Below are 23337 nucleotides of genomic sequence, written 5' to 3' on the forward strand. Positions count from 1 at the left end.
TCACCTGTGTCCACACCTGTTGCTCGTTAGTGTCTATTTAGTCTCTGTGTTTCCTCCCTGGTGTTGTTGGATCACTGAGTCTTTCATGAGTCTTTCTTGTGCTTTAACCTACGCTCCTGCTTCCAGTGTTTTTCATTGTTTACCCTCTCCTACTCCCCGTGGTTCCCTTATGTTTGGACATTTTGGATTGTGTTTTCTGGGGAAAGTTAAAGTAAGTGTTTGTTTGACCTCTTGTTCTTTAGTTTCATAAATATGTATAGCTTTGCACATGGGTCCTCCTCGTTTGTTTAACAATTGTGACATAGATAATCATAATTATCATTGCCAACATAATTATCTACAGTCATAAAAATACTCATTATGCAGTTGACTTGGTTTTAAACAACAAATAAATATGGCTGCCTCCTTTGAGCCGTTTTGTCTGTTTAGTCAGATAAGAGGTCGTTAGAGCCACAGACAAGCAAGACATGATGGGTTGCTGTAATGGTCTTGGAATTTATGCTTGAGCAATGAAACATATTTAGAAAATCTAATCAGGAAGACAAGTAAGCAGAACAAAGTGTGCTAGTAGTTCTTTCCTTTTGTAATACGTGTGTTTATAAAGCAGGTAACTCCTCTCGTTTTGCATTGAAGCTGGTTTCTTGGCATTGAATGCAACAAGATGGGCTTTTCACGGCTCTCTGAAGCTGGACCAGTCTGTTAAGTCGGGCATGGCTACTTCCTGAATCAATCTGTGAAGCGTTGATGGGGGGGCAGCCTCCTCCCAAGGTTCTTTAGGTTTCCTCAGGCACTTGATGCTTGCTGTTCTCGACTGTCTGACTTTGTGATGAAAATGTTATTTTCTTCTTCTTGGGAACTTGTAAATGGGTGTTTTTGCTTGGCTGGTGTACAAGTGGAGTTTGTTTGCATTGCTTGAGGACAGGTCTTTGCTTTACATTAATATTGTATAACCATTGAGAGCTCTGGCATACCAGGCCCACTGTCAGCCATTGCTAGGCTGTTTGTGAGCATCTGTGGCTCTTGTCTTTGTGGTTGGCCTTTGTCTGGAGCTTTTTGGTCTATTGAACATATTTAATCAGTGGCAAAGTCATTCCATGAGAACAATCACTGTGATGCTGTGCAGCTTAGCAACTCAGTGCACAGGTCGAGTAAGAGGAGTTAGCTTTGTGTTTCATGTTTTTACATGGGTTGACAAGAGCCAAGTAATGTGCCCCCATTTATCAGATATACTCTTAATTCGTAGAAGCTGACTGTAAGCGGTACAAAACATTAAACTGCTCTTTATCATAACAGTGTTTTTAATACAGCCTTCCCTGTGTCATATGTTGATGTAAATTACAGATTACCTGCTTTTACTAACATATGACCAGTCATCAGCTGTAGTCTTTACAGTGCGTTTAATTTAAATATCATAACCCAGACACAGCTGACATGAGGTAACACGAACACTAGCAAACTTCAGTGAGTTTATTTTATGCTGGTTTACCCTTGGGCGTGAACACGTCAAATTAATGTGTGTGGTTACCATTAACCCGGACCATGACAATCCAAATGAGGGTTAACACTGAGGCTACATTTTGAGAAATGCAACACAACTGCAAAAGCAAGTAACTGTGCATTTATGGGTCCCTTTCTATCATGACATGAGATAGCTAACCTCTGATTCCAAGCTGCACATAGCGGTATCAGTTCTCCATTAAATAGCAGAGCACTGGAAAGGTTTGAGGGTTGGAGGTTTGCAACCTATCACCTGTAGCTCTTCATCTAGCACTCACTCTTCTACTCTTCAAGTGTCATTTCTCCTTGACATTTAAAAAGTGATTGAGAGCTAAGACAAGTCTTATCACAGTGACAGTTTATTTTCTGAGGCAACTTCACAATAAAACCCTACGTTATTCAACAGTTGAATGATAGAGTGCAGTAGCAGCATGCTCTTTGGCATTACAAATAATTCCTGAATAGATTGGCAGGTATAGAACATGAACAAAAAGGAGTGTGACATGAGGCTTTAGCTACATGAGAAAGCCAGGGGTTTATTCTGGAGACCATTACCTACAAATATTTTCCAATGGTTGTAATTTAGCAAATTGTAAAAGCATCTTTCATCTCATCTCAATTTATTATACTACTTTTTGTGACATTTACCTCCAGATTACATCGCATCATAAAAAGCATTTGCAATCTTTTTGTTAAAAGAAGCAACTTGTGACAATGTTAATTGGCGACTTTCAGCGAGGAAAGAGGATACGTAGTGGTCCTTGTTCGTGTGATGAACATACGTCATTTAACATCTGGTGTAACTGCAACAACCACAGATGAATCCTCACCCGACCGTGGCCAATTAACAGGGTCACTTTTGGAACTGAAACACTGTTCTTTCCTTATCTCCCACCGCATTCACTGTAAATCCAAGAGTCAGATAGGCGTTGTCACCTGTCTTGTTTGTTTTGGAACATTCAGCAGTGTTTTCTTGTTGACCCTCTCAGATATCTGTACGTTCTGTTTGCTCTGTGTCTGAATGGACGCCATTGCTAGTCTGCTTGCCTGATTTGTTTATTGTTCTGCAGGAAAAAGGCAAGACCATAGCTCCATGCTCCCCCTCCGTTTTTGTGCCACCGCATGCTTTAGGAACCACTGGTTTAGATCATTGGAAGCTGGCCACATGATCAGAAAACTGGAAACACAGAGGCATGAGGTGAAAGGTTTGCAATGACAGAAGAGAATAAAATAACAAAAAAAAAGATCACTCAACACTAAAGTCTAAATAAAATACAGCCCATCAAACAGGATTAAATGTGGCAGAGATATAATTACTCTGGATATTTGCCATAAACCTTATATTTTGAGATTCCCTTATGCTAGTCAGTCTAAATCCAGCATATGAATGATGGACTGAATAATGAAATAGACAGCAAAATGTCAGTGCTGTTTAATGTACACGCTAATGTTGACAAATTTAAGTGGACTCATTCAAATGGGTTGTAGACTGACAGTGTGCTGAAAATAAAACTGTGCCCAACACTGTAGAAATGCAGGTAGTTCCAATTTAGATAAACTGACATGTAAGGGATAACAAGGGTGAGCCAGTGGTTATTGGTAATGGACTCCTAACTGGGGACTTCCATCAGAAGCAAGTTATGTTGGTCTCTGCTGCTCTGTCATTACAGTGGAGCTGGTGGGTTTCACTCTAGTCAATGGTTGTGCTTCCAGATGCCGTTGCCAGATGCCAGAGCACAGCGCATCATTTCAGTATAGAGGTGATCGAGCGAGACAGGAAGTGAGAAACCAAAACAACATGAAAACAACTGGTTACTTTCAGAAGGAAACACTCCATGTTCACACTAGATCGTATTTCACTCAACTACATCTGCAATAAGTCAAAATGTACAGAGGAAGACTTGGAGTCAACAGGTCACAGGTTTAAAGTTTAAAGAGGCCATTGGTGACAATGTAGATGAGGAGAAGCTCATCATGGAAGTAGAAAAACCACAAAATTATCCTTCAACTCCTCCAATAAGACTAATGGGCCTCATTCACTAACATTTGCGTATAAATGTTCTTACTCTGAGTATAAAATAAGTGCTTACGGAAAATCACCTTCGGACTCATGACACGTGCGTACCAGCCAATTTTGTTCTCACTACCTTGCGTATATTAGTGAATCAGAATAATTCTAAATCGACAGGCGCGTGCCTGCAACCTGCAACCAGCATATTACCACGCTCCAATTCATCCATATAAGCACATCTGTTAGGTGCATCAAGACGCTGAATTTTACCTCGAAAGAAATGGAGGTGATTGTTGCGGAGGTTGAGGCGAGAAAACCAACAGTATTCCTAAGCGTATCAGCAAGAGTCATCATGACAGAAAGAAATTCCTAATTTCATTGTGTGCAAGTCACGCAATGACAATAAAGGCATTCTATTCTAAATGAAGCCTGGGTTTCTTACTAAGGCTGTTAATGTGTCTCCTGAAGTTCGCACCGTGGCTCAGGTTAAGAAAAAAATGGTTTGACATTTAAGTGGATGCAAAAAAAAAAAAAAAAAAAACCCAGCAGAACAGAAATGACAGAAGGAAACTGGAGGAGGACAAGGACCACCTGATCTGACCACTCAGGATCAAAGAATGCCTGCTATTATTGGGGACAACTCCATATCAAGAATATGTTCCTGAACTGAGGGATGAAGTGATGATATTCAAATGTTGCCTAATGGTCATTCATTTAATTTAATAAACACAGCACGCAAGAATTATCTTTCACACTTTCTCAGGGGCGTAGAGTAACTTGGTAACTCGCTATATCGTTGTAACCACATGAGAGAGAGATGTAACATTTGTATGGTTTCTCTTGCGTGAAACTAATGTATATTTTCGTGTGTCCAGTTTTACAGTTCTTCTGAGTAAAGCTACAAACGGAAAATCCCGAAGAGTTTTTCTTGGGAAACTGTTATCCAATTGCAAAGATGAGATAGCTGGGGCAAAATAATGACCATGATTACAATGATGATCATAATCATTACAATTGCTTCTTCATCATTATTATTTTTATTTCATAGTTACAATTCTAAAAGAAAAAAAAGTAAGGTGATCAAATAAACACAGTTGTATTGTAGTTACTGCAAAGACATCACATGAATGCATTCACACTGATCTACCTACAAAATATTGGCTTGCCAGTCCAAAAACTTTAAAGTCATTTTTCTCAGTTTCACTGGCTACGTTTACATGAGACTTTTAATTCCTCTTTAATTCAGAATTTATATTAAATCCTCTTTAAAAAGATTTAAAATGACCTACCCAATTCCGAATTAAACTTAATCCGAAGTAAGTGTCTGGTTTATTCTGATTTTAAATCCGAATTGAATAATTCCTCAATCATGTATATGTTCATGCCACTTTAAATTAATTCAGGTAGTTCTGTGCATGCTCCCTCCCTTGTCCTGTCGCGATGACGCACATATTCCACGCTGGCGGGCACAAATTTCAGGCTGAGCTAGAGCAGCTGTCCATGTAAACCTCAATTCAGAATTACTATTTCCATGTAAATGCGAAGGAGAATACTTTAATTCAGAATTACTTAATTCTGAACAAAATAAACATCATGTAACCGTGGCCACTGAGCCGTAGATACTGCACTTTGCCTTTGAAGGACAGAAAGCTGCTAATAGATTAGTTCCCTTGTGTTCAGTATATTAACTTTCCACAGAAAGCTTATTTGTTTCCTCAAATAGTCTGCGAAGATGAACTACTCAGGAGATGGATATAATGTGTCCATACTGTGGAACCGCCAACTCTACAGGTGTCCTGGATTGGGGATGTACGATCCTCCAGATGTGACTGAGGTCCAAATGTTAGCCGAGCATCCTGAGGTTCTAAACCATGTTCCACGTGATCCAGCTCCCAATGTTGCACCAGTTGTAATAGTGGCTCGTGCTCCTGAGGAAGAATTTGAGTGGTGAGATGAATTCCAGGACACTGATAGTGAGACTGGAGGTGACACTGACAGTAACGCAGACAGCTCCCTGGATGAAAGTGTCGCCAGCAATGAAGACGAGGTGTTTGCTGTAGAAGAAGGAGATGATGAGTACTCACATCCCCGTCCAAGGCGAGAGAAATAGAGGAGGAAGATGATTCCGAATCAGAGGAGAGCGACAGCAAAAGATTTAGGTGGGATGAGTTAGTGGATACTGACACTGAGAGCTGGTATGACAGTGATTCCAGCAGTATCACCTCTAAAACTGAAAACACAGAGGATGACAAAGATATGGTCCCAGAAGAAAAAGAGGAAGAGGAGGACACATTTTCTGCTGATACCAGACAGATGAAAAGGCTGGACAAAGATATCAATGAAGATCATGACTCATTTCATGACCGCAACTACAGGAAGAGGAAAAGAGATGAAGAGGGAGTTGATGAAGATGGAGGAAGCCTCCAAAGATTCAGACACTGAACCATCAAGAATCACAACATACACTTTCCCCTTCATTCCCCTCATCCACGTCACATCCACAGCCCACAATGGATTCATCCAAACTTCAATCTTGGGGATCAGGGAAAAAAAAAAAAACTATCCAGATCTTTGTGCGGACTAGGGATACCTAGATCCAGATCTCAGGTTGGGTGTGGACCAGGTTGACACAAGGTTCAAGGTTAACACAGGAGTTGGAGTTGACACGTCCTGAAGGGAGGGATCCCTCTCTGACTAAGCTCTCCCAAGGTTTCTCCGCTAAAATAGTTTGGTGTGAACGCCCCATAAAGCTCTTACTCCAAAAGAAAAAAGAATCACACCTCAATAGTCCTGAAGTCGACCTCTCTTCTCAGAAACAAGATGAAAATAAAAAATTGAACTGAAATGCTCTATCTTTATATTTATTTTTAATGACTAGGTTGTATCACTTTCAAACAATGAACTGTCTATGTAATAAAGTGTTGACAAACTGTCACTGGAAATTTCAATTTTCATTATTTTTTATTATTCTTTTAATTTACCTTCTACAAAACTTATCCATTAAAGCTGCAGTATTTAGCTATGAACGATGTCCAAGAGTAAATTACACATTAAGGAGGGGATTATTACTTGGCTACCAAGTAATGCTTTAAAAAAGTTGACAGAAAGTATTGATTTAAAGATGATTTTAAAATTATTTATCTTTGAAACTTTAAGAATTGTAGTTCCTTTGATTGGTAGCATGGCATAGCACAAGATTCCTTCAAGGCTCCTTGCGATACAAATTTAGATCACGGTAAACATTTAAATTCAGGGTTAAGTTCACCTGCTTAATCAATAACATGAAACTGTTTAAGGAGCAAGACTTTGGACTAACCATAACCCTAACCCTAACATTCTGTAAATACCCTTAAAAAATGTGAGTATTTTCCATGATCGATTTCTGGAAATGTTAATCAATTATTGATTAATCAATAACTAAAACATTTTTATTCTTATGTCAAAAACAATGCCAAATACATTTTTCCACCCTAAATTCTATTTTCCACAGCAGCAAAATGCATATCACTGACGGTACTGAATACAGGTACAACATGTTTACCGCTGATTAGAAAAGATCAGGGTCATAGAAATATTCTCTGCGGACAAAGTCTTATAAAGTGAAGGCTCATAATGCTAACAGAAAAGTATATCAGACGCAGAGTCCAGTTTTCTGTCTACTCGTTCTTATTGAGAAAAATAAACATGTATTCGGTCAGGGGTCAGCCAGGAGCGCAACCGGGTCATAATCAGTCCAGCTGCAGAAAAGCCCAGACGCCTCTGATGTTACTGGTCTGCAAACATAGCGTACTAGCAAATCTAACCAGTCTGTTGGCTTTGTATCTAAAGGTGGGGAAATGTCCTGTTTAAAGTTGTTAACCTTCGTGTCGTTGTTGGCAGCAGTTGCGTATTAATCCTCTTTAAAAAGGGCACATGGAGACCTGACGCACAGCGGCAGCCGCCATTTGAGCGTCTCCGCTGTGCGCAACACCTTTAGTCAGCTGATTCACATCAAAACATGCTTTAAACTTAAAACACCTTCCTGATAGTGGAATGTTATGAGACCACATGATGTTTGTTCCACGTGATGGAAAATTGAAAACAAAAATGCGTGTTTCGAGTATTTTCTGAACAATCAATTAATCAATAATCGATTAATTGTGGTCATCCCTAAAACATATGTTTAAAAAATAAATAAATAAAAAGTTTTTCCTTGAACTCATTGGGGGTCTAATGGTGTGTTCACACCAGACTCAAACGATAGCGCTATTTGTGTGAATAAAGATGCGAGAATGTTTTGTGTTTACTCGCTCTATTCGCGCGATTGACTGTGGTGTGGACCAGGTTGACACAAGGTTCAAGGTTAATGAGAATTGATTTGAAATGTAGTTTGTGATCAGGTTGTTTCTGGCATCACTCTTAATATCCAGAATCAATAAATATTTTAAGGAGTTTTGACCAATCAGAATCAAGCGTTTAACACAGTGTAGTTATAGGTAAGTGAGCTTGGTGATAAATATCAACAATTGAGTTAGTAATATAATTCTGACCTTCTGCCGTTTCTAACCTATCAAGCAAAATCTAGAACTATTGATTTGGCCTTAAAACATATATTCAATGAATTTAGATAATACTTTGGTATTTTTTAAGTTCATAAGATAACTGTGGTGCAATGCATTTCAGGAACAGCAAAGGCTGTTTGTGACTTTGCAGTGTAACCTAAAGCCTGGTGGCATCATACTGATGAAATTTTGGCAGTGCTGTTCAAATGCTTATAAGGTCAGTACATATGTATCATTTGGCAAGTGCCTTAAATGTGTGGTGCAACGAAGAAGGACAAAACTCCTTTGTTGAAAGGCAGACTGCGGAAATCATTTGGTTATCTGTCTTTAGAGTTTAGATTCTTTATTTTCACAAGCACCTGAGTGTTTCTCCACCCTGACCTTAGTCTGTTTTTTATCATTGCAGAAATAGTCGTCAAAATTACAATAAACTTAAATCAACCTGATGCTTGGCTCTGTCTGAAACACAAAGCTAAGGCTTTTTTCCTCTACGGCAAGTGTTTAATGTTTGTGGATAATATCATTGCCATGTTTAAAATCTGGCTGTAAACATGTAAATATGTGTACATAAGTAGGCCACAATCTCACTACTATAACTCAAGTCACCTTTATGTTTTAAAACTTTAGAGACATCGGGCATTGCAATCACAAGGGTATGATGCCGGCAGGTTATGCTAGTTATTTCTGTCAGATACAACTGTGCAACTTCTTTGCACTCTGCTCAAAGTTGAGCATATCTCCAAAAGTAAAAAATTAACATAGCTCAAATTAGAGATAGTAGATACATGTTTTATCCAACCCTTTACAGTCAGAATTGTTAGATCGTTTGGATGAGTATTATAATTGTTATTCATTAATTTAATACTTGTATCATTCCCCAATCTTGATTAGATTCTCTGTACCTGTAACATGCTAGAGTCAGAGGGCTGCACACATATGAGCAATTGAGATTTGCTCAAGGGCCCATTGACAGTGCCAAGGAAGTGAACTTGCATCTCTTCAGCTACAAGCCCAATTTCCAGACTTGGCCTGTGCTGGGACTTGAACCAATACTCCTTTGGTTCCCTGGTCAAGTCCATTAAGACAAAACTGATGGTGCTCCAGTATTCAGTGTGATTTTTAGCCTTAAGTGTATAAATGCAAGTAAAAATGAAAAAAGAAAAAAAATGTAGATAATAATGGACCTTTGTCCGCTGCAGAGTCCCAACGCAATTTTTAAACATCCTTCTACAGGATTGGGAACATCAGAAGGAAAAAAAATACTTTTGTGAAGACGTCAGCAGAGGTAAAAGTTTAATACTACAATTTCTCTAAGATTAGTTTATTTGAGAAGTGCACAAAGTCAACAGATGCCTTGCAACCTCAAAGAATAATGGGAGGTTGTTTTCCTTGAGAGTAAAAATGTAGAAGTAGAAGTAACAGAAATTGTTCAAAAGTGTTCAATGCAAAAGAAAGCTTCTGTCTTTCAACAATGCATCAAGCAGCCAACAGCAGAATCAGTGTAGCAGCAGACAAATGGAGCCATTCCTGATTAATCAGGTCAAGTGCAAGCGGCAACCTCCGGTCTAAAAATATGAGTCAATGCGGAAGTGTTAAAAGCTGCAGTTCATAGAGGATCCGCTTGAGGCTGGCTCCGGAAGTACCAGAAGTCACATACACATGAATGGGAAAAAGACGATATTTGCAGCATTAATAAACATGTTTACAGCCTGGTACAAAAGATGACTGTAGTCTGAATAGCTAATTTCTCGATGTCCTCTCACTGTGAGGGGGGTGAATTTTTTTCTAATTCGGCAATTTCGAAGTTATTGAGATTACTAGTCTTCCAATGAGAGGCACAGCTGCCTGTGGGAACACTGCAGCTGTTGGCTAGGAGGCTCAAAGCCCGCCTCTTTACGTCACACTGGCTCGACAGAAGCAATATGGCTGCTGCTGCCGATTGGCTTCAAAACAGCGTTCAGAAACAGATGGGTGACGTCACGGATACTACGTCCATATTTTTTACAGTCTATGGTCAAGTGTTGTTACTACACATACCTGGAGCAATACCACCTGGTGCAGCAGCAGCACACTGATATCATTGCATCCTGAAACTGCACATTGCATATGAGTAAAAAGGTGAGATAAAAAGTCGCTCTGTCCGCTGGCTTGTGAGGACACAATGCACACATAATGAATCACGGTAAATCAGCCAAGCTTTACTAGTTGGAACAACACACACACACACAGCGGTGGCGACGCAATCCAGGACAAGCTAACGGATGATGGTTTTGTTCGAGGTGGTGGGGGGTTGGTAGTGCTGTGAGGGGGACGCAACATCTGTCAGCCCTAAGGCACAATCTCCAAATGGCTGTGTCGAGTGGAGAGGCAAGCGCCCTGGAGAAGACACAGCGACACAGGAGGAGAGACAGGCTGAAAGACACAAATACAGATGGACAGAGAGATGGAGGGAGATGGAGACAGGTTGACAGAGTAAGAGACACCGAAATAGGAGAGGTAGAGACAAGTGAGGTTGTAAAGAAGATGGGATAGGTGAATTCAGGTGAGCTTTGGGATGTTATCAGTATTCTTTAACATGCCTTTACCAGGATTCTCAGCAGATGAGTGAGCGCTATAAAATCAAATGCTGGGATAAGGGACCTGAATCCCACTCTAACAGCTTGAACTCGTGCTAAGGCGTGTTCTGAGAAACAGAATTGAGCAAATGGCATATGCTGATCTGTTATTTATTAATGCTCAGTGTGAAGAATTCATTATTTCAGTAACTCAAGACCGATCAAGATGTCTAAATGGGAATGCTGCTGGTTAATTATCTAAAACGCATCTTGTTTGTCTTGTCTCAGCTCATTCATACATAATGAATATATAGCTCTGTGTTTCCACACACAGCTTGCATGCTTTCCAACTTATGTACTGCCATAAGGGGTGGCTAGCTCACCAGCCAAGATGGAAACCCAATTATAGTGAAAGGCAGAAACTGACATGTTGCTGTTTGTCAGGTCCAGCAGGGTTCTGGGTGAGCTAAAATGTCAGGCAGTGTTCAATTAGCCTGGGCTTAAATGCCGCAGATCAAGAGACAGGAGATGGGTTTAATAAGATGGATCAAACAGTTGAAAGCACCTGGTCGATGCGACGGACGAGATGGTGGGAAAGAGAGAAGTAATAATTATGAATATCAGTATCAACTCTTTCTGCTTTCATGTCCTGCCCTACACTCCACGTGGCTTGATGGAGTTTGATAGCTGGTGTTTATCATGAATATTCATAGAGAGGAGTGGGGCGAGTGACTTGATTTGTTATGTGCTGTCAATGCAGACAGTTTGCTCAGTTAACATGGTTCCACATGGACACACGGGCCCATCTTGTTCTTCAAGGGGTACTGTTAACTCATTAGTAATACTGCCAGTCTCTCCTTATGTCTGCTAGCATAAGCTCTGTTGCATTTATCAAGTAGCAGTTAACAATGTGGGAATGAGTAGGTATTTGTAAGAGAGTTCCACACAAATCATAGACAGGACAAGGCTTCTTCATGATAATAAAGGAAAAACATTGCAGAGGTCAAAGCCTGAAAAGATCATCATATGGATAGATACTGGTAGATCACTTACCCCGGAAATCCACAGCATGCGTGTGCACGGCATTCCGTCAGCGATACGGCTTTGCTCCGTTCAAGGGCTTGCGCCCTGCTCTACAGGACCCATGTTTTGAGCACAGCGCCAGCTCAGAGAAGCCAGGATCAGCTGGGTCCAGCATAGAGAGAACTACATACAAACAGCAGGTTACTGAGCTTTTCTGTGGTTGAATTTCTGCTCATTTGTATAGTATTCCATTATTTTTGTGCTTTAGTCATTGCTGAGTATGCTGCATGAAGTTTTGTTTTTGCAGGTTTAGATGTGTTTAACATGAATAATTCTGCTCTATTTTGTAGTCCTGTTACTTTCTGACACACTTATCATCTTAAAATCTTGTTTTAGTCGACCTGGATCAAGGATATTGGTTTTTGTAGCTTACATTCATAATCAATGAGTATTTCTGATCTAAATGAACTATAAACGGTCGGGATATGTCCATATATATGATGTTTTATTTTTTAGATTGGCGGATGTTGCATGCAATCCTCGACTTCCTGTCCAGGTGGTTCTTTTCTGCACAGATTGACGTGTGCTGAGCGCGGGCTCTGTCGAAAATAGATTTGAAGCATATCTCTGGCGGAGCGGCGCGGGGGACATGTTCCTGAGACGGAGCTGAGATGCGCTGCACCCTGCGGACACTAGAGTATTGACTAGAATGGGGACTTATCGTCTGCACCGTGCGGGGCGCAGACGATAAGCAACGCGACACATCCTGTGGATTTTGGGGGTTAGGATCTATCTAACCTAAAGACATGAAATGCAGTGCATCGGTACTGGAGACAGCTTAGAGGGGAATAGTGCACAGAGATTCATTTTTTGAATCTGTGTCATGGGTTTCTTCTTGCTACTAGCAACAGGTCCTGAGTCTATTTGGCCATCCAGGAGAAGTGAATGATGGTACCAATCATTATGCCCCTAAGTCAAATGAGTAAATATTAGACCAATTTTTCACAGTCTACAAATCCTCTGAACGTTCTGACCCTCAAACTGAATTTTTCAGACACACAAATCAAAAGAAAATTGACTGTGTTGGATGTCTGTCTCCTTCTCAGCTACAGACTTCAGCCTTGTCTGGAAAGATAGATGTTTCTCCCCTCTCTCAGTGATGAAGTTTTGGTACTGCTGACATCCACTTCCAACCATATGGACCGCAATTGATGTGAAGCTGTTTGAAAAATTGTTTTGGAATTGTAAACTTTTAAGTTTTTTTTTTTGCAATGAAATTATTTTTTTGGGTGTGGCATGCACATCAAATCCTTAGAATATAAAACAAAACTATCTGCATGGGTAAACACCAACAACAGATTGGTGAGGAAAATATATCTAATTTTTTTGTGGGTGACCTGATCCTTGAAGTTTTCTGTTTTTTTCACCTCATTACATTTTTGGCCAAGAGGTCGACAGTGACAACAGGAGATGTTGAGACCTTTAGCTAGTCCAGGGTGTCTCTAAGACTGACATTTATCAACCTCTTGTGAATTCTCTACTCTCTGCTGGCAAGACCTGCATCTCTTTGGCTGCCCTTTGGCTTCAATTATAAGAGTCAGCACCTCAGTTTTAAGTACAACACAGTGCTAACTTTACTTTCTCCCTCACTGTGCTGATATGCATGTGGAATAATCCACGGATGCTTCTTTAGCTTGGAGCAGTATTTATAGGAAACAGCCCCGCAAATCGCATCCACTTTAAGACAAGCTTCATCACAAACAGAGAATCAATAAGAAAGCTAGAAGTGGCTTTGCAAGGTGATATGTCTTTTATTTTCTTACGCTTTCTGTTGCTGGCTTGTTCAGAGCTGTCTACATCTGGAGACAGAGGAACCCGAGTAGAGAAAAAACGTTTAAGATATTCATGGGGTCTAAAAAAAGACTTATGAAAGGACTCCTGCTTGGTAGAAATGTGTCAGGAATTATACTTGGCACTGAAAGTCGTGTAGCTTAAAGCTAAAAATCATGAAGTGCTTCTCAGAAAACAGTATAAATGTGAACTGGTTCTGACCCCCTCATTGTCCCAGCATAGCAGTGCTCTGTCATGTAAAATTGATTTTAAATACAAGATAGCAGCTGGCTCCTGGGCTCCTACTGGCTCCGTCAATCCTGGTTCAAAGCTGTAACCTCAGGTGGAGCGCGCTTTCATAACAGGTTATTTTAAAGAAAAAATTAACAGAAGTACAAACAAGAATTGAGTGAGACCAGAACATTAATTTGTATTAAATAATTTCCGACCAAGTTGCTGTCTCTGTAGAGCTCAAAAATTAACTTGCCCCAGAGAGAATAAATATCAAGCTCTTTTCTTTGTTCCCCTTTTTAAATGCTTTTCCAGTCTCAACCCGCTTAAAGTCTGACAGCAACAAAAATCTATTTATTGCAGGGTATTGCTGGATATTAGGCAAAGATTTATGGAGAGGAGTCACAATCCAATTACTGGGTGACTGTGTGAAATGGAAAATATGAAGCTAATTTCATTAATATTCTATCTCAGAGTATTTACGGTACTGGGGTGCTGGAATTAACTCAAGTATTCCTTACACATATCTTAAATGTCTCCCAGCCAGCACATATACGCTTCATTAACCTTTGTCATTTTCAACCTTTTTGGCCTCATAATTTACAGCCGCATGCATGCATGCCCTCACACACTCTCTATCCCCATCACACACACACACACACACACACACACACACACACACACACACACACACACACACACACACACACACACAGTTCAATGTTCACAGAGTGAAATGTTGTTCACTTTCTATAAGTGTGGATTTCTAACTAATCCAGTGCTGATAAAAAAAGTTTAATTGTTAACTGTGCAAAGAGAGAAAAAAAAGTATTTACCGCTCTTATTGTTCACATTGTACAAGGTTTTGTAGGACTTAAAAACTACTCTGTCATGTTTAGAGAGAAGTACATGAAGCAAGTTGAATTAATAACTTGATACACTTAAGTAATGTATAGATCTAACAATCAAGGCTAAAAAAAACCCAGTCATCTTCAGGCACGAAAACGCCCTGTTCAAATTAAGAGGTTGCTGCTAAGTCCATGAGGGCTCAGAGCTGTTCTAAAATCTTCAGGGCCCCTGCTAGTCATGTGTCCTGAGAACCATTCTACCCTTCACCCCCTGCGTGCAGCTATAAAGTAAAACACATTCATTGTGTTACAATTTTGAATGTTAGTGAATGCATGTTACATATTTAATGTGAATAAAGTAACGTGACCCATCCATTGCACAAACGACCATCCTAAATGAGACTTTTACACTTTTAGGACTCTATTTTACAAATAGCAGGAAGTGGTTCTCTGCGCAGTCAGCAATCATCCTGTCAGTTTTCTGCCCAACACAGTAATCACATGTACTTAATTTACATACCTAGGACCCACATTGTTTAACTAGCAACAGTACTCGTTTAGGTCAGGCGCAGTGTTTGAGCTTTGCTATGCTTTGGACTGAATTATGAACCAACAACAATCTGCTCCTACAAGTATTGACCTGCTATCTAAAAGGCTCATTGGTGAGACAGTGATGTAAGAAAACAGAGGCACCCAATTTACTAGTTTCACATACGGACAAACAGCAGCACTTGTACTCCTTAGAAGATATCTGCATTTTCTGATTCTGTCAAATGAAGTAGTTATGTGTGTGGACTTTGTGAAAGTGAGCTGTTTCCCTCGTTTCTTGACATTGTTATAATCCTGTTGTAATGAGGGCTAAGACTTGCTCACTACTTCCTCCACGCCTGCTTCATTTCACAGGGAGCCCTGCTAGAGCCTCACACAGGCTAAAAACTGCAGCCTGAGACAACACCAAGCTAGTAATCCTCTGATAATTCTGATGCAGGCTTTCTTTAATATAGTCAAAAATGAAACACTCACATGCAGGAGTTGAATTTATGCTAATCCTAACCATAAATACCAGTGATACCAAGCCAACAGATATTAACACAGCTGCACATTAGAATATGTTCCTTATGTTTTATTTTTCATAATGAATAATTGTACACAGTGTTATTTCTAATGTTTTTGTATTGTTTCAGTGGATATAAAATATACATATAGACTAAAGGCTGATTTATACTTCTGCGTTGAATCAACGGCGTACCCTACGCCGGGGGTCTGCGTAGCTCCAAAATGTAACTCCCCGTAGAGCCGACGCGGACCGCAAGCCCTGTGATTGGTCAGCTCAGCGGCTTTGTCTTTCCCGCATTTACAGCACTTCCGGGATCCCGGACATCGACCGCACATCGGCCGTGTATTTCATCTCCTCCTCTCTATTCTTCATATAATCTTGTCTGCATGATAAACAGCAACACGTATCATCTGTAGATTAACATATCACACTCTGAATCTCTGTGGAAAAGTAAACAGAGATCGTAGTGGGACCGGAAGCAGGCGGCCGGCCATCAGAGAGACCGCAATGCCCTCAGGCGTTTCGGCAGAGAATTGCTGCGCGACACGGACACATCGACGCACAAGTATGTGGTGCTCATGTCTGCATCAGCCCCTGCTGCGTAGGGGCGACGCAGAAGTATAAATCAGCCTTAAGTAAGACCATATTTCAAACAGTGACGTGTGTTCTACATGTTCAGGAGCACAGCAGAAAGGATGAGATATGGCACTCTCAATGATTTTATTCAAGGTTGGAAAAAAAGTTATAACACTTGACTCAACTCATTCTGCTCCATGTGCTCTCCTTGACACTGATATTACATTAAGTAACTTGCAGAAGGTAGTCAGACCGACCTTATTCACTGTTCACCATACATGTTTATGGTGGATAAACTCACCAGCAAAAATGTATTTAAGTAAATGTCAAAAACATTTATTAAACACAAAACATTTTTTATATATATTTGACAAAAAGTGACAAAAAAAATCATGGTATAAAAAAATTACATTCAACAAAACTTAAAAAGTATATTGTGCAAAGAAAAAAAAAGAAGAAAATAATATGTAAAAAAACAAAAACATTGACAAAGCATACAAATATTTCACAATATGCAAAATAAACATTTTACAAAATGTAAAACTAGTTCATGAGATACAAAATATTTTACCAAACTCGAAAATATTTCTCATCTCAAAAAAAAAAAAAACATTTCCCAAAAAGAAGAGAAATAAAAACATTTCCCAGGAAAAGAGTTGTTTGATGTTCTGGAGTCTTTTCATTTTTGTAAATGTTATTGCATTTGATTTAACATTTTCACTTCCTTTGAATGTTTTTTGTGAAATGTTTCAGAGTCTGATTCAGGTTATTTGTGTATTGCAGTTATTTATGCTTTTATTGAAATGTTTATTTGCAGTCATGAAATTTTAATGCAGCTGACCTTTAGGGCCACTGTACTTATCACTGAGTTATATTGGATTTTTCTTTGAGAAGGGCTTGTGAAGGACTTCACCAGGCTCCTTATAGAACATCCGTTCCCACCAATTAAAATGTACTTTCTATTAGTGTCAGTTCTACATTGACTATTATTTTTACAGATCATCTGTAACCACCAATACATGTAATATTAGCAACTATTGATCATGTAGTGAAATATACTGAGAATTATAGTTGTTGTTTTTTTCTGTTTTTGTTGTGTAGAAGCTTTTAAAGGCTTGTTGGAAAAGTTGCTCTCAAAAAATAAAAGCAGTTTATCATTATAGTTTAAATCCTGACCCAAACTTACATTGCCAAATTATTGGCAATTGTATTTGAGAACAACTGCTCACCCACTGAGCAAATAAAAAAAGCAATGCTAACATTTATCCTTAGTGTGTGTCTGGCCAATTTAGGTGGGTAACTGTCCACCAATCAGTGTGGCTGTGCTTGAGACTTTTGCCTTCTGAAAAGAGTCATTACCTGTTATGTTGCAAAGTGCTTGCTCATCGGTTGATGAAGTCTGTTCTCTTCTGTGTTGGTCCTATATGATATGAACTAATTGCACTGGTTGACATAGCTACCATGACATCATTGGTTTATGGACTATACAATTTAAAAAAAAATATTTTGGCTGACTGTGATCTTGAATTAAGTTTGATATTTTTTCCACTCAGCTATTTTTGTAGAGGAATAGAAGAAATCTGTCTTTTACTTGCCATTTTTTTTACCAGCAAGTTGCCAGTTTTGTGCGTCTGCCATTTGGTGCTGGACAGTTTTCTAACAGTTGGTACATCTGAACTTTCATGCCTAAAGCAGCTGCCTGCTGCTGACAACAGGGTTAGAGAGGATCAGCAGTGACTAAGGTATGTCAGTTCATTTCGTGACAAACCAAACTGATCAGCTAACAAAAAGCTTAAAAGCGCAGCAGGTGCTTGGAGAGTGGTTTATAGCCAATATATTTCATTTAAAAAATGTGATTAATAAAGCTTTTAAATCAAAGTAAAAAGCTTGGGTGCAACTGCAGCCAAGTGTATGAAAAAATACACACAGTGAGGAGTAGGACATACAAACTACTTTTTAAAACTGTTGTGTTTTATCTGAACCTGAAGAACTGCCTGTTTGTATTTTCTGTTTTCATAAGGGGCTGGAATCCAATAATCTTATTCAAGCTTGTTCTGTGTTTGTATTAGCACACTGAGTGGACATCTAATGCAAACATCAACATTCAAGTTGTATTTCGAACCTATTCTGCATGGAGCAAAGCTGCATATGGAGCAACTGAATGAGTGTAGAATGCAAACAAGACAAAGCCCCATATTTTCACACTATCGCTTCCTGAAATTGTATTGTTGAATACTACACGATTTCTCGTTTAATAGCATCTGTCCTCCGACATTTTCTTATTTGTTTATGATTGAAAATGTGAAAGAAGGTTAGTAAATAAACCAAAAACAAAGCCTTATGCATCACAGCTCCAGTAAGTAGCACATTGAATTTACATATTCAGCAGAGGTGGATGATCCCCATTTTCTAATGCAATGAAATAATCATCGCTGTAAGCATGCATACCCATCATGTTCACTTTTTTAAAAATATATCAGCCAATCATTAAGTTATCTGCTTTCCAGCTGAGTTAGATTTCAGGAAGAGAGCAAAAGCTTGATTGGGATTTGTAGTTCGAACAGCATTTGAGTGCATTTGATTGGATTGGTCAGCATGTGGCTCACGTATGTGGCATTATATCTGCCTTCAGTGATTGATGAACTTTTGTTAGCGGGTCTGCCCACCATGGCTGCTGTTACCCAAGCGAGTGCTGACAAATGAGTCACTGGCATGAGAGACTAGCAATACTTTTCTGTGCAGTGCCACACTGAGAAGAATATCGACTGTGAGAGTAGTGTGTATGCTCTCTCTCTCAGCACTGTCTGAGGACATAATGGGAACACAGAGATTGTCATGCCAAAGGCCACCTCTAAAGCTAATATAAGTACCTGTGTGCTTTGCAAGGATGACTATTTCCCTGTACTTACATGACAACTTTTATTGACCTATGGTGAGAGGCAAGAACTTCAGCCAGGTTCTGACACCTGAAGTGACCTCTAAATCATAGAAACAAAAGCAGCACTTTCTGATTTCTAATTAGAATTCAGAGGGGAATGACAATGATGAAAAATGCACAAACATTGCATTGTTTCATTGCTTTCATTCGTTTCCTGGCCCTCTCACCCCAGACTTGAGTTTGATGGCACGACTGTAATGCGACAGTGTAATGATTAAGTTCAGCCATCAACCACTATTAACCAAACACATAACCAACTGCTATCAACCTAATGTCTGTATGCTGTATCTGTCAACAGAGCTGGTGTTGGTTTTAGACTCAGCACAAAGAATCATTCAGAGACAAAGATTTACATGCTTACACCCACACATCCACGAGCGAGCGTCTTCAGACTCCCTGCTGCTCTGCTAAAGATGAGAGTGCTTGTGAGTCTGGAGGTCCACTGATTCAATTAAATTTGCATCTGATATTATCTGGGGATTTCTTTGGGATTTTTCCGGGGACGCTGCCGGAATTCGGTAAAAAAAAATGTTGGACCTCTAAGAAAAGAAAGGGACTCCTGGGAAATTAGGGCTTTAAAGGCCTGACTGAGCAAAGGCGTCAAGAATGAAGAACGAGACAAACAGAAATCTGAATGATGAGACACACACAGTCACTCCAGAGGAGGAACACAAACACAAATGCTGCAGTATCTGTCATAGCGATTATCTGGTTAAGCCAAACAGATATAGATTATTATTTCAGATATGGCCTCATCAGTTGAAAAGTGACCCCAGATGACAGGGGTCTAACACGCTGAACTTTTCACAAAACAGTTTCATCTCTTGTGTAGTTCTCAGTCTTGATTGTCTTTCCTCTCTGTGGTCTTATAAACACTGCAAACAAGACAGGGAAGTTCAGACAAATACAGACTTCAAAGGTCAGACACAAAATATCCAAACATTCCTAAAGTTTTGTGGACTTGAGACATTTCTGAATTATGAAACACTTAAGTTTCCTAATTTATGTTCAAATTAAAAGTCGCAATTGATGTAAGAAATAAATATCAGAAATAAATTACAGTAAAAAAGCATGTTTATTCACATTTTTTTCCTTATGCAATAAATGTATTAATTCAAATAGTTCTAACTGTAGAAAAATAAAACTATTCCTTGACCTTCAATTGGGAATTTGAGCTTGACATTTGGGTTTCAATTTGAACTTGCTTTTCCTTTTATCTGCTTTTGATGCATGTTAATTTTAGAAGAGTATAAAGGTTTTTATGGTTTCATCAGGAAAATAAATAGAGTTCATTCAGTGGTTTTATCATTTATGTAAGGGACCAGGCTGAGAAATGAGGCAAAAGCAACAACACATGTTCCTCATTTCTGAAACAGAAACTGGTGCGTAGCCACAATGTTCACTAATTTCGATTGGTAACAGATGTGTTGGTCGTGTATCATCCGGCTCTTTGAAGTGAACGACGGGAGCCGGCTTCTGATTGGGAGCAATTTTTTTTTTTTCTCGTCTTTTTCTGTTAAAGCCTCACGTGATTGGTCAAGACATGTTGTGGCGTCTTGACCAATCACGGGTCCACACTGAAAAAGAAAGGTGATGGGAGGGGTTACAGACACACAGCACAGTGAGCACACCAACAGGAGGGAGGAAGACAAGAGGGAGAACGTGCATGACAGACAGAGAATGCACTTGAAAAAACTTTGCAAGGTGAATATGTCATCAATCAGGGACAGCAAAAAACCTACAAAAGCACATTAGAAGTGTCTGTAAAGGTTCTCAGTCATCCAGGTCATGGACATTAGACATGCACATTATAACTGTTTATCCATCAGTGCAATTGGAGGAACAAGGGAACCTGCTGTAAATGAAGGTGTTTAAAAGTTTATAAATAATATACATACAGCCAGAGATTGGACATTTTTGTCTAATTGAGATGGGTCTTGTTTTTACACTTTATAATTCAATTTTTCTAGCACTCTGCTCAATGTTAAGTATATAAATAAAGCCTAAATAATAAATATTTGACATAATGTAGGATTTTTACATTAGTAACTAATTTTACATATAATTTTACATTAATTTAGCTAATACATTACTTTAAACAAGAAAAATCTAAGGAGCCACTCAGGAGCCAAAAGAACTGGCTCTCTAGAAATAGCCGGAATTCCCATTACTACAACAGGTAGGGGTGAAATGTGCTGGAGTTATTTGACATGCCATGTGTGATTACGTTGTCCCTAGCGTTGCTCATGTTGTAAGACTGAATCCCAGGTCCTGTCCACACCAAAGTGGATCTTCTTGAAACATGTTCTTTGGCCTTACAGCCCCACATAAACTGACTTTTACGTAACTGAAAGTAAAACACCTTCCAATGTAGAGATTTTTTAAAAACTCTGCTCATCTAGGGACAGATATACTGAGATCAAGGTTTTGGGGGATGCTGACAACATTACTTCAAGTCATGCACAGCAACTGTTGTGTATGTATTGCTCATGCACCTTAAATCCAAGATGGCTGGCTACTGATTTTGATATTATACTTGCTTTGGCACCACTCCCAGTCGATATTCTCCTGGCACTTGTTGACTAGTTCAGTTTAACACGAAGCAGCAGTTTACCTGGTTGTCCATTCAAATGAATCTCCTTTCTTTTTCATTTTGACATTCGTGACTGTTGACACTTGCTCTTCTATGATGTTTGACACGTCAGACTGAGAACATATTATCACCACCTGCTTTGGCATGCTTATATTGGCATATTCTCATTTGTTGTGGGAACACAGAAATATTCTCCAAAACTTCTTGTGTGGATAGGATTTTTATAAATAAACACTGTGTCAAAAACAACATTTTAAATAGCTGTTTGTGTTGAAGTAGCCACAGATGTTCAGGGATTTTGACCAATCAGAACAAAGTATTTAACACTGCCTGATAATAGATAAATAAAGGCAGGTTGTGTGATTTGATTTCTTGGAGAACTTTAATGCCCCCATGCTTCAAATCTGTAATAGTGCCATATACAGTACATTCTGTAAATAGGCTTTGGCTGTGATGGTTCTACTACAGGTCAGTGTAAATAGAATTATGCAGACAACAATCTCTTACTGACTTTAACAGGATTATGAAGCACCCACTTGAGGTCCTTTTTTTACCCTGACACATTGCACAGTGACCATTATTATTTTCTACTTCCCTTCTGTAATCTGTTTATTGACCCTCACTGATTTGTATTAATACACTTTGTCCGTCTCAAATACGTAAATTAAGAACTAAGTTTAGGTTCTTTCTTTAAAGGGGTGAAAACAAAGTGAAGCTCCACCAACCTGTTTCCGTAATCCCTAATCTGTCTCCAATCTGTCATCTTCAGATCATGCTGCTCACTGATCCAGAGGTGGAGAGCAGCCTCCTGATAAGCTCTGACGAAGGAGCGACCTACCAGAAGTATCGACTGAACTTCTACATTCTCAGCCTGCTCTTTCACCCCGAACAGGAGGACTGGATCCTGGCCTACAGCCACGACCAAAAGGTGAGAGAACGGGAAAGGCTCTTTTAGTTGTCGAGTTGTTCAAAGGTATCAAAGAAGCTGAGTGTTAAGTCAGATAAGGAACAACGGGGGATGCACTGCCTCAGAGCAGAAATGTGAGATCCTGTTACACAAGAGTTTGGCTCAAAGCACTCAGCCAGAGTTCATAAAGTTCATTTAGGAGAAAGGTGGAGAAGCAAGGGTTGTATAATTCAGGTAGCTCCAACGGAACTGGTACGGATGCTTCTTTCAAAGAAGTATAACGGAAAGATTGTAACATTTTTCTGTGGAATGTCAGCAGAAATATTTCAGATAAAACATTTTACTTTTTAAAGTCAAAATTCTAAGCTTCCAAGTCCAAGTTTTGGTTGTCAGAGTTTTAAAAGTCTTATTTTGAGACAGCAAATCAACATCAAAAAGTGAAGCCAGTAAATCAGGTTACAGTGAATTGGTATTCCTTCCAATTGAGTGTTATGACCCAGCAGGTCAAGGGAAAGGGAAGCAGCATAAAAACAGCAGCTGGTGGTAAAATAAAGTTATTTATAACAAAATACCAAAAATTGTACAATAATAACAAGAGTGAGGAAAATCTCTACTGAAAGGACCCATGAGTGCTGCTCGGATAAAACAAAGACACCCCTAAACCTGGTGTTTCTAATAGAATTCTCCGAAGCGGAGTGTGAGTGTGCTCTAAAACTAAAATCATCCCAGG

At 39.4% G+C, this 23337-nt stretch overlaps 1 protein-coding gene and 1 long non-coding RNA gene across 2 annotated transcripts in view; both read left to right on the forward strand.

Moving 5' to 3' along the window:
• Positions 1-23337, forward strand: part of LOC117815956 (VPS10 domain-containing receptor SorCS1) — a 148348-nt gene that overhangs the window by 45853 nt on the left and 79158 nt on the right. Inside the window, 1 exon segment of the mRNA XM_034687979.1 lies at positions 22470-22628. Within this exon segment, the coding sequence (XP_034543870.1) occupies positions 22470-22628 (159 nt within the window).
• Positions 45-6136, forward strand: LOC117815959. Its single transcript, XR_004631882.1, has 2 exons — positions 45-211; positions 5300-6136. It is a non-coding gene; the product is annotated as an uncharacterized LOC117815959 (long non-coding RNA).

The sequence above is a fragment of the Notolabrus celidotus genome, chromosome 7 (assembly GCF_009762535.1).
Source record: "Notolabrus celidotus isolate fNotCel1 chromosome 7, fNotCel1.pri, whole genome shotgun sequence".
Taxonomy (NCBI): Eukaryota; Metazoa; Chordata; class Actinopteri; order Labriformes; family Labridae; genus Notolabrus; species Notolabrus celidotus.